Source organism: Caloenas nicobarica, chromosome 24 (genome assembly GCF_036013445.1).
Source record: "Caloenas nicobarica isolate bCalNic1 chromosome 24, bCalNic1.hap1, whole genome shotgun sequence".
NCBI lineage: Eukaryota > Metazoa > Chordata > Aves > Columbiformes > Columbidae > Caloenas > Caloenas nicobarica.
This window is the reverse complement of record NC_088268.1, coordinates 4,923,777-4,934,475: the sequence shown is the minus strand read 5'-3', so window position 1 is coordinate 4,934,475 and position 10,699 is coordinate 4,923,777. Positions and strand designations below refer to the sequence as shown.

Genomic DNA, 10,699 nt, shown 5'->3' with positions numbered 1-10,699 from the left:
GATCTTAGCCCATGTGCAATTAATGTGTCTTCAACTTGGCTAAGTCATAGAAAGGCAAATACACTGGAATGGGTCAGTTATTAGGGAGAGGAAGTTGAAGTTTCTTCACCTGTAGCTTTTTTGGGAGAAAAAAATTGCCTTGCTTGATCAAAGCAGTTAAACTGTGTTCTGGAATCACCTCTTTCTGCTAAAACTGTGTGTACAATCTCTGGAGCGCTTCTGTGGCAGGATCTAAGAGTTAGTGAGAGAGGCTCTGGCAAAGTCAGGAAGTGGAGCTGAGCTTCTCTAACTGTGTCTGTCTCCTTTCCGATTCCCAAGAGAAAACAAAATTAAAAATTCAAAATGTTTTTGGTTCCAAACTAAGATAACATTCTTCAATTTGTGTACACGCATCAAATAGGAAACCATGTCACTTTTATTGTGTCTGCAAACATACACAGTGGGAAAAGAATGTGGTTTGTGCTCCCAGAGGAGAGGCCCCCGGCCCACAGCCACAGAGGAGGAAAAAGCACAGAACGCTGAGAGATCCCCCAAAATGTTCCATGAGCTCATTGACAGTCTGACATTTACCTCACTGGCTTCTCCCACCGCTGCTCCAGCTCTTACTGGGATATAAATTTAAGAAATAACTGGACACTGCTTCGCAGATGCTTAAAAGAAAAAAATAGAAAAATCCAGCAGGAGTAGAGGGAGAGTCTGTGAAATTCAGAGCATCAAACGCTGTTGCTTCTCATGGTCAGGTACAGAATTTCCTTATGGAAGTTCGCTTGTGCGTTTACTAGGTGAAACAAATTCAAAAAGCTGCTGTCCTCTTCATCACGATCGCCTAGCAGGGCAAAGGAAAACATTTAAAAATGATTAGTGAAACTAAATGACTCCTTTGAAGATAAATCTTCCTCCTTCGGCGTCGTCAGCAGAGGCTGAACCAGCAGCCTCTGCTGAGATTTATGAGGCATCGGCTCCTGCACCTGACGGCAGGACAGCTGGGAAATAACACAGGGGACTCCCTCCAAAATTCCTTCACCAGCTTGTCCAAAGATGGACAAGAACAATTGCACGTTAAGACAAAAATCTGTTGGAGCTGAGCGGGCCGTTCATCTTTACAGCTCGCCACCGTAAGCAGTCCAGAGGTTTTATCTGGGCTGACAAGCTGTGGACAGGGAGCAACTGCGGCTCGTGGAGCTGAACAGGCAGCTGCTTGGAGCTGGTGTTTAGACTCAGCCTAAAAGGAGCTGGCGGGCTTACCGGAGAGCACGGCCTGCAGCATGTCCATGATCATGTGCGCGAAGGCGTTCTCCACGCACTGCAGGAAGTAGTTCCTCTCCCCCGGGGTGCTGAAAACTTTGCAGACCTTCTGCATCATTTTTACAGCCCAGTCCATGCAGTACAGGTCCTTCTCGCAGACCTGGCGCGCGCAGGAAATGTTAGAAATGCAGCTTTTATTGACGAGCATGGCAAGGTTAAGTCTTAGAATTAACTATTGATTCTAATGGATCAGTTGCAGCCTGGCCTGGAAAATGGGAGTTTGTTCATAGAATGACCTGAGTTGGAAGGGACCCATGAGGATGAGGGTTATGAGGACACACAGGTTGTTCTCGCTGGCATGTTAACGGAGGAACTTGTCAACATTTTAGTGGTACCTCTCCCCAAGTACAGGTTTACTACCTTGTGGAATCTGTGCTGGATGGGGACCAGAGGGCGGAAAAGCACCGAGCCTCTTGCTGGACTTACTCCTGCTTGGTAGGAGTAGGTGGGGAGACAGTTTTCAAGTCTGAGGGAACAAATCTGGGAGTAGAGAGACAAACAGGCTGAGCCAGCTCCGCTCGGGGTACTCACCAAGGCCAGGAAGACCACAAGCCTGGCCAGCTCCACGGCTCGGCCGTTCACGGCTTTGCTGGCCATAAAAGTGAAGCAGATGTTGTTCCCGCTCAGGATAAGAAGCCGAGCGTTGTTCTCCATGAGCCACTCCCGGGGGACAACTTCGTCATAAAACAGAGAGAATTTTAGTGATCTTTGAACAAAAAGAAACAATGAAGTCATATAATCAGTTTTTACCAGCAGTACAGTTAGAGCTCTTCATGAGAGCTCTGTGATATCATCTCACCCCAAACTAACTTTCAGTGTCGCTGTTAACACTGTTCAGTAGAATTTTGGCTTGAACAAACAACATTATGTTCTCTCTTTACACAACTTGGACAAGGTTTCCTTAATCACGGCTTGACAAGACTTGAATTTTAAAGGTCTGCGTGGATTGTTAAAATATTTCACAATGGGGAAAGACAGCCGGAATTTGGGAGGCTCACAAATTTATCTTCTCCCCAGCTACTGCCTGGCTGCCGAGTGTAATGACTTTTCCAGTGCTGCCACGGCTACTGTAAGGAATATCGCAGGGTTTTATTCCCGGATTTGGAGGACACAATCATATAATCCTGTGGATTAATGATAAAGGCAAAGCCACACCTGACAGCTCATCCACAAGGCTGATCACGTCGTCTGCTGTCCATTCTCTCGCTTCTGTATCGTACAGCAGTTTAATTGCATCTGCCAGACCTTTCAGGCTGGTCTCATCTGTTGGTCCTTCTATCATTTTCTGCCAAACCACATGTCCTGAGCAATATATTAATCACAACTGCTATTAAGTGAATTTTTTTTTTTTTTTTGAACAAGGAAGGTGCTAAAGTGGCCTTACAGTAGACCTAGAGGAGGGGAATTCGGGTAACACAACTCAGTCTTTGTGACAGGGAGACTTTTTTTCTGTCTGTCACTTCAGCAGGGACAGTGGTAGTTGCAGAGTGAATCAAAGGGCGATTTAAAAAAAAACAAAACAGGTCTGATAATTAAGTGAGAAAGCGTGCTTTTCTTTGGGGAAACAGCTGCTTCTTTGAGGTGCATTCGAGCCAAGTCTGCCCTAAGCAGGGGAGAAGAGAGGAGCAGAGGTGCAATTTCCTCACTGGTATTGTGAAGAAATGTTTATATATATTTAAACTTGATATATCCATATTTATACTTTATATAGGTATCTCCACATGTTATTTATGTATTTTATGTGTGTTATTGAGGCCTGGTTAAGCAGAGCAATTTTTTCTCGACAGTACAATTCCATTTTACTTGCATAGAGCTTGGTTTTCAGACATGCTGCATCCCGCAGGGAAATCTCATTCTCAGGGAACAAACTTTGAAAATTAAGCCCCTCCCTTCCCGACTACTCACCATCAAGAGAGGACACTGGCCCAAAGATGATGTACAGCAGCCGAGCTTGGTTAACCATGGGCCACGGCTTTAAAATCCGAGTCAACCAAAACGCAGAATCACTTCGGTGAATCCAGTGGTTCAACAAGACACTGCGACAGTACAACCTGATCCGCAGCTCTAGTTTTCGGGCGCTTCCTGGGGTAAAAGAATGGAGATATTATAAATCCATTAAGCTTCACACAATATAGATGATCACTTTTTATTTTTCGTAGGAAGAAGGGTTTTCTTAAAGCTGCTCAAGAACATCTAAGCAGATTTAATTATATTTTCCAGCTGTAACTTCCCAAGTTTGGCTCTTTTGGATATGTTGTGCTAATTCAGGCCACGGAATCTATCGCCGACCCATCTGCTGCCTGCAGCAGCTCCTGCGTGTCTTGAGGGACTCTCAGCTCTGTGTTTTGGTTTCTTTTTTTTGGCCTTAGTTAGTGGAAACAGGAGGAAGTGTGGGTATGGCTGCGTGTGAAGGGTTCCACAGAAACGCCCCATCTGTGCTGGGTAACATGAGAACTCCTCGAGAGGCGTGTGCCACGTCAGGGCTGTGTTTCAGAAATATCGAACCCCATGTTTTACTGCATCACTTTATTTCTGTGTTGGTTCCTTTGCCGTTGATTACAGCAGGAAAGATTCAAGTCCATGTTACTGTCTAGGTATATACACAACTTACGGATTGGTTTGATAATGGAAGGATTAAAAAAACCCTTAAATGCCTCTCAAGACAACTCTCTTCACTATAGAATAGATGTCAAAGAGAAAAGCACTTATCTTTGCTTTTAGTGAAGAAAAAATAGCTATATTTATCTATGCAAAGGGCAAATATTTGCTTTAAGTGCCTGTTTTCTGTGTAATATTAAAGCTAACAGAGCGGACACGAGTCAGGAAAGGTTTGGTGCCGCAAGGCTTAGCAGAGCTAAAACATTCTCCATTCTAGCCACATTTTGTTTGCAGTAATCAAGGTCCATTTTCTGACTTCTCCACAATAGCGCATTTTGATTTTGTAGGATTTTTGCTCTGATGATTACCTGGTTTGCTGCTGACAACTATCTGTACTTTACGGGGTAAATTGCTGAGCTCACAGAGGAAGTTAAACACCCGGTGACACTCCAGTTCATCCCAGCCTGCTGTTAGGATCTGAAGATCACAAAAGAAAGGGGGGAAAAATTAATAGATTGAGCCATACATTTAGATCACAATGCAGTAAATAAGCTGTGGATTGCTGAACTAATTCGACACTGATTTTTATTATTATGACTTTTAAGCTACCACGAGCTAACAATAATATTCTGGCATATGATGTGAATAGCCATTTACTTTTAAACTAAACCACCTCTGCTCTTGATTTGTGAGTTTGAAGCTGTGTAATAAGAAGCTCCCCTTCTCCCATGTCTTTCAACAACCAGAAAGGAAATTCAGAGAACTGCGTGAATAAATATCCCCCCCCACCCCGCACCCTAAGGCTCGAAACCATCTTATACTTCTAAATATCTTGCAAAATCACAGATTAATTTAGAAAACTACCTTAATTTTCTTTTATATTTGTAATACTTGCCTTCTCTCCATAAAGATACTGTACCTGTAAAAACACCCCGTAGCACTGTAACCCTAAACAATGCAGAGGCCTCGGGCAGCCAATAAGTTTGAAACAGGAAACCTGCAAGTGAAAAACACGAGTAATTTATCTTAACTGACCATAAGCTGATTCCTGTGATTGAAAAGTGTCTGTGCTACTTGCATGCATCAATACTGATCAGAGAGATTCAAATGATTCCCTTTCCTTATTGTGGAAGGAAACAAGTTATAGGATCTGTGTTATGGCTCAGTATTGGGTTCAAAACTGTGGTCAAATGGGTGTGCAAAAGGTCTTTAAGAAGAGCAATTCTCTTTTCAGGAGAGTAAAATTTCTGTGCTCTTCCACTGAGCAATTTCTGGTAGTCCACAAAATGAGGAAAAGTTGGAAACCACTGATCTTGGTACATGAAATCTCAGTAGAGCAGCCTCGTGTTCAACATGCTGGCTTAGGCTTTTCTATTGTTATTGAAAAGAGACTGATTTCAAATCAATAAATTCCTTACACAGGAGCAATAAATGCCAGCAAAAGGACAGCAAAAGGCATAATTCAATTAGCAGCTCTAGAAATGGCGGTGCGAGTGCCAGGGACAAGTCAAAGCGGCAGCGAGAGGAACATGAACTTACTTCGGAGAGAATCTTGTGCATGTACTTGAGCCTGTCTTTGGTAGGCAGCAGGAGCGTGCATCTCTTAAACAACAGTCCTGGGAAGAAAACAGATACGTACACAACGATGAGTGTACATATGTGGCACAGTTACAGCTGTTAAAAATATTGGAAATCAACGTTCTTTGTTGCACCTCTGTTAACAGTACCCCGGGGTGCGCTGGTTTTCTCCTGACATCATAGAAAGCTGAGCTTCCAACATTTTTTCAAGATAGCCACATGCTCTAAAACGAAAATATTCTGAACTGTGTTAACGTAAAACATAGCTAAGAGGTAAAATGATTTTCCTATACGGGACCGAGATGGTATGTGTTTGGGATGTTCATTATTAGTGTGGAACAGCTGTTTGTTAAGCAGTATTTTTTCTAACACTAGCAATAGAAAATGGGCTAACAGCTTGTTTTTAAAATACTTCAACCAGAATAATAGAAATATATATATGTAGTTTGTTAATTAATCAAGAAATCCACAGAGAAGCGTGTACTTTTCTGGAAAAAAACAAACAAAACCAACAACCTCTTTTTTTTTTTTTTTTTTTTTCCCCCAGCCCCGAATTGTCAGTCTCCTCTAAAATACATAGTTCTCCACTGTCAAAAAGTACTTTATGCATTTACTGTGGTTCTAACTTGATTCTTCCCTTATTTACAAGTGCGTTAGCGTTTCCACATGAGAGAGATAATTTATTCTTCAGCCTAGGACAGGGTCCAAAGCTCAGTCAAGGCAATTTTGTGTTGACCAGATTGGACTCTGGAGAGAACTCCCTGAAGAACAGTTGAGGGTGTTAAGACAGTGGGGCTGCAAATCAGAATCCAGCCACCAACGTGGGGAAAAATTACGTTGAGTAGAAAGGTTTGAGTAAAAGATATCGCTCCTGGTTTGGTACAGGAAACCCCCCTGCGCGGAAGGGCAGTGATTATTTATAATTCAAGTCCATTTTAAACAATGACTGAGATTATGAGCCCATCACAAGGACTGGAAGATTTTACTACGAGCCAGAGCCCTCTGAGTTTCAGCGAGATTTATGTCATGTGTAGACGCAGTTCAGGCTCTCTGAACGGGAATGAATTTTTCCCACTGAGTCCGGTCTTTCCTGCTGTAAAGTAAATATTGATTTTGCAACTGACCTCTTAACAGAAATGTTCTCTCGAGCCTTCCGCTGCTGACACAGATATTGCCAATGATCTTTATATTTTGAATATCTCGTGGTTTTACTACCAGGCCTGTGATAGCGACGGCTTCACACTTACCATTAAGTAACAATTTTCTATTTTTATGTGGTTACTGCAAAGCCCAAACTAATTTTGATTTTTTTTTTTATGAATTGCAGGGTTTCAGGTTTCACTTTAAAAATAAAACACTAAGATTATTTTAAGATACCTCAAAACCTACATGGATTGCTTACACTAGGTGGTCTTTGGTCTAAGTGACTTTAACAGAGTTCCTTTACCTTGTGTATGCCTTTATTTAATGTCTTAAGTTCAAATCATACTTATAATTCCGCAGCTAACCAGGGCATCATTTTACTTCCTTGTCAAATACACATTTTTTAAAAAAATCAGCTAGGTAACAATAAATTAATATGGATCAAATTAGGATTTAATTTTATTTGCTTCTCTGATAGAACAACACTGACAGTGGGTGGGTGAAGAAAATGTTCAGTGTTCAAGATGCGTAAGAAGGAATGCTTCATTTCTGAGAGGCTGAATGAATTACAATCAATGTGTTTTAAAAATTAGCAGCAGAGTTAAAAAGCAAACAATTTTGAATTTGAGGCTGCACAGCGCTCTTCATCACCATTGAACCCACATTATTTTGATCTAGATTTCTATTACCTCATGCTAAAAGAGGTCTCAGCAGCTGAAAGAACAAACAAGTGAATCTTTTCATGCAAAAAGGGCTTGGTTAGCACACAATATACCATGACAGCAAAAGTTCAGACATTTTCACATTGCCCTGAAGCCAAGAGTGAGGGCAAAATGTGTTTTTCCTCCCATTTCAGTCTTTGCTACAAAGCTGCCAAGGAGAATTCTACTCAACAACTGTGATAACATTTTTGTGATGGGCATTACTTATTTTCTGAGAAGCAGAACACGATCTGCGATCCGTCCCGCGCAGACTATGCAGCAGGCTTTCTGATGGCAGCTCTTGGCTGTCACTGCAGAATTAGGCCGGGTTTAAGTGCTGTGGCTGCATTTCCCAGACTGAAGAATGCGAACTACTCCAAAGCGACACGCGAAGGCAGCCGGAGCAGCCAAATTCCTCCAGCTCGTGTGGGGCCTGGGGAGTCTCGGTTTCTGCTGCGCTTTCCAGCAGTGGTGTCCAAATACATTAAATTTGGAAACACCTACTCCTGAGAGCTGATCCTCTGCCCAACCCCTGCTTGGCGTTTAATAGGAAAAGAATAAACACAGAGGAGGCAGAACATACATTATTTTTTCCATAACTTAGAGGGTTTGGAATTATTTCAGGTAATTCCTCCCTCCTCCTCCTGCCTGTTAATGGTTTGGGGAGGAACTTCCCTCTGGAGCTGCACAAAAGATTTCAACTATATCCTCAGCATTTAACCAATCGATGTGTAGAAGAGAAGAAACCTTTCGAGTTTGGTTCTCCTCTAATTGTTAATATTTGCATTAAAAGATCACCTAGAGATTTGTAGTGCTCTAAAATACAGGATCCTTCTCTCTTGCCAGATAGCTCCTGGTTGTGAAAGTCTTGCAATAAGAGCCTTCGGTTTCCTGACGGGGTTGAGATGTAATTAATGAGGCGGTTGCTGATGGTTTTCGACACCATGCTCAGCATGCTGATATCCTTCACTGAAAAGGCAAAACCCAGGATCCTTGTCAACCGCAAGGAAATGCTGATCACTAGTCAATAACTTCACCTTACTTCAAAAATAGGCCAAGAAATAAGATTCACAAGTAAAACAATTTAATTACCATTTACCTCTTGTGCCAACAAACTGTAGTAATTAGAAATGCATAGATCTAAGGAATACTTTTCACGCATAATAGGCAAAGACCATTTCAGTTAGTTTGTAATTATAATTAAAATTTTGGTCGTTTGCTTCTTCATACTTAAAAGCTGAAAATTCCGAGAATAAGTCACATAAAATGACTTCAACTAGCTAAAAGTTAAGCATTTTAAATAATAATGGCATTTTCTGAATTGAAAACTTTTGTGGTAATTTTCAGAAATTAGAATTAATACTGTTCTTATCGTATTCTTACCTGGCAGATAATTCAATACCATTTGAAAGATCTCTAATGGAAGGGTTTGAAAATATCCGAGTGTGGACAGAGACTGGGAATCGGTGTCTGAGGCGTTGCTGCATCGTCTGCAGCGACGGCCACTGCGCCGCGATTTCGGTTTGGGAGCCGGGGTGTAGCTGGGCCCTGCGGTGGACGTCATTGTTCTGTTAGTCACCTCAATTAAACCTGCAGAGAAAATACGAAAGTCCTGTTTTCAGAGAAGGAAAATAGTGTACCTGACCCTGGGCAAAGAGGAAATCGCTACTGTAGACACAGCAATGGAGTCTGAACATTAATCCTACAAAAGGACAGGATTTTTGTTTTAATTTAGTGCCATGACATGCAATTTACTGAATAATTTTCTAATTCCATGTCTCAGAGAATGGAATATTCAGCTGATCATAGAGGAGGAAAAGATAAAAGCACCGGGGGACATCATATGAGATGGGAAAGTTGGGAAGATAGTTCTAAATGGAAACTCTTGAGGAAGTAGATCCAATGGTACAATCTACGGTAATTAACATTCTCTTACCTTCTTACACTAATTATTCCACAAAAAAGTTATAGAGATGTCATTGGAATCATTTTCATATTACTTGATTCCTTTAGAATGATAACTACTTATACATGTGCTTGCATACAAACAAAAAAAGAGATTAGAAGTAACAAAGTGATGATTCAAGCCATTTTTTCCTCCAGCATTTAAGTCAATACATGGCTTAATTTCATATAATGACTACACGGGTGATATACAAAGAAATGATACAGTATTGCTATCTAAAAAATAGCCGGTGACCCAGGCAAAGCTGAGTTGATGAGGGTCTGAAAAGTAATGAGTTTTAAAGGATCAATAAATATGTTCTTTTGATTTGCCCTCTGGTTCCTGAGTCTCTAGAGTAGGGACAATTCACATTGTCAGGGGACAATGAGAGTTAGTGACTCGTTACCTCTCTTTTTTTTTTTTTTTTTTTTTAACTGAGATTTTTCAGACTATTTCTCAATTTCAGCAGCTGAGGCTTCAGGGAAATTGCCAAAGTGAACGAGTGCTGCAGGATAATTACAAGAGCTGGCAGTAACAGAACTGGAGCCCGTCCAAGCTGCAGAGCAACATCCCAGTTACCATCAGTGGGAAATACGCTCACAGAATAGACCCCATTGTTTCAAAGATTAAAAATTTACAAAAATTACAGAAAACAAGTTCCAAACATCTTTCATATTTATCAGGAAAGCACGCAAGCCAGACCTTTCTAATATGCCACTGAGCAAAATGACCCCGTCCACAATGGGAGCACTGTTTGTGCCGACAGCCGAAAGAATATGGGGCATTTCATGAAAAGTGTTACAAATGGGTTTGGCTGACTCGAGCTTGTGCGCTGGATAGAGTTTGCATTGTCCGCTTAAGGAAGTTATACTTCACTGGAAGCATTTTTAATTTAGGTACAGTATAATTCTAGCTCGCTAAAGAAGCTTGTAGTTTAAACTTTCACAAGGCTCCCGAGCAAGTGTAGCTGCTCCTAAAATTCATGTTTTATTAGGCTTTTGCATTGTTAAAGCATGAGGCAGAAAATTGATGTCACACCTTTAAGAACAATCAAGAAACCACCTATAGATAAACATACGGTTATATAAAAAAATGTTTATGTTCTAAAAGCAAAGTCAGCAAAGTCTGAAGTCAGTGGAAATTTTATACGCATAACTGTGGATTCAAGACAACTTGAATTCCTTGTGTGTAATATACACAGCAGCTCCGCTCCTTTTTATAAACACCAAACTTGGTTCGAGACAGGCTAAATCTGATGGATATTTCTGATTTGTGCTTTAGAAATAAAGTTGCAATCCTATGATACTTTCTTTTCCTCCCCCACTCCCCTTGCTGTCTTTAGCAGGACGGTACTGTAAGGATTTATGGTTTCTTTAAGTGTTTTTTGGACAATCTTACCTTAGGTCTGCAATTGTGCCATACAGAAGAA

At 41.2% G+C, this 10,699-nt stretch overlaps 1 protein-coding gene across 1 annotated transcript; it reads right to left on the bottom strand.

Annotated features, from left to right (window-relative positions):
- Window positions 1-713: 713 nt before the first annotated feature.
- Window positions 714-8,889, bottom strand: FBXO47 (F-box protein 47). Its single transcript, XM_065650820.1, has 10 exons — window positions 8,709-8,889; window positions 8,124-8,294; window positions 5,443-5,519; window positions 4,823-4,900; window positions 4,272-4,380; window positions 3,211-3,387; window positions 2,461-2,607; window positions 1,837-1,979; window positions 1,246-1,405; window positions 714-826 (listed from the first exon to the last, which is right to left on the bottom strand). Exons 1-10 carry the CDS (start codon window positions 8,887-8,889, stop codon window positions 714-716), a joined length of 1,356 nt encoding a protein of 451 aa, XP_065506892.1.
- Window positions 8,890-10,699: the final 1,810 nt, after the last annotated feature.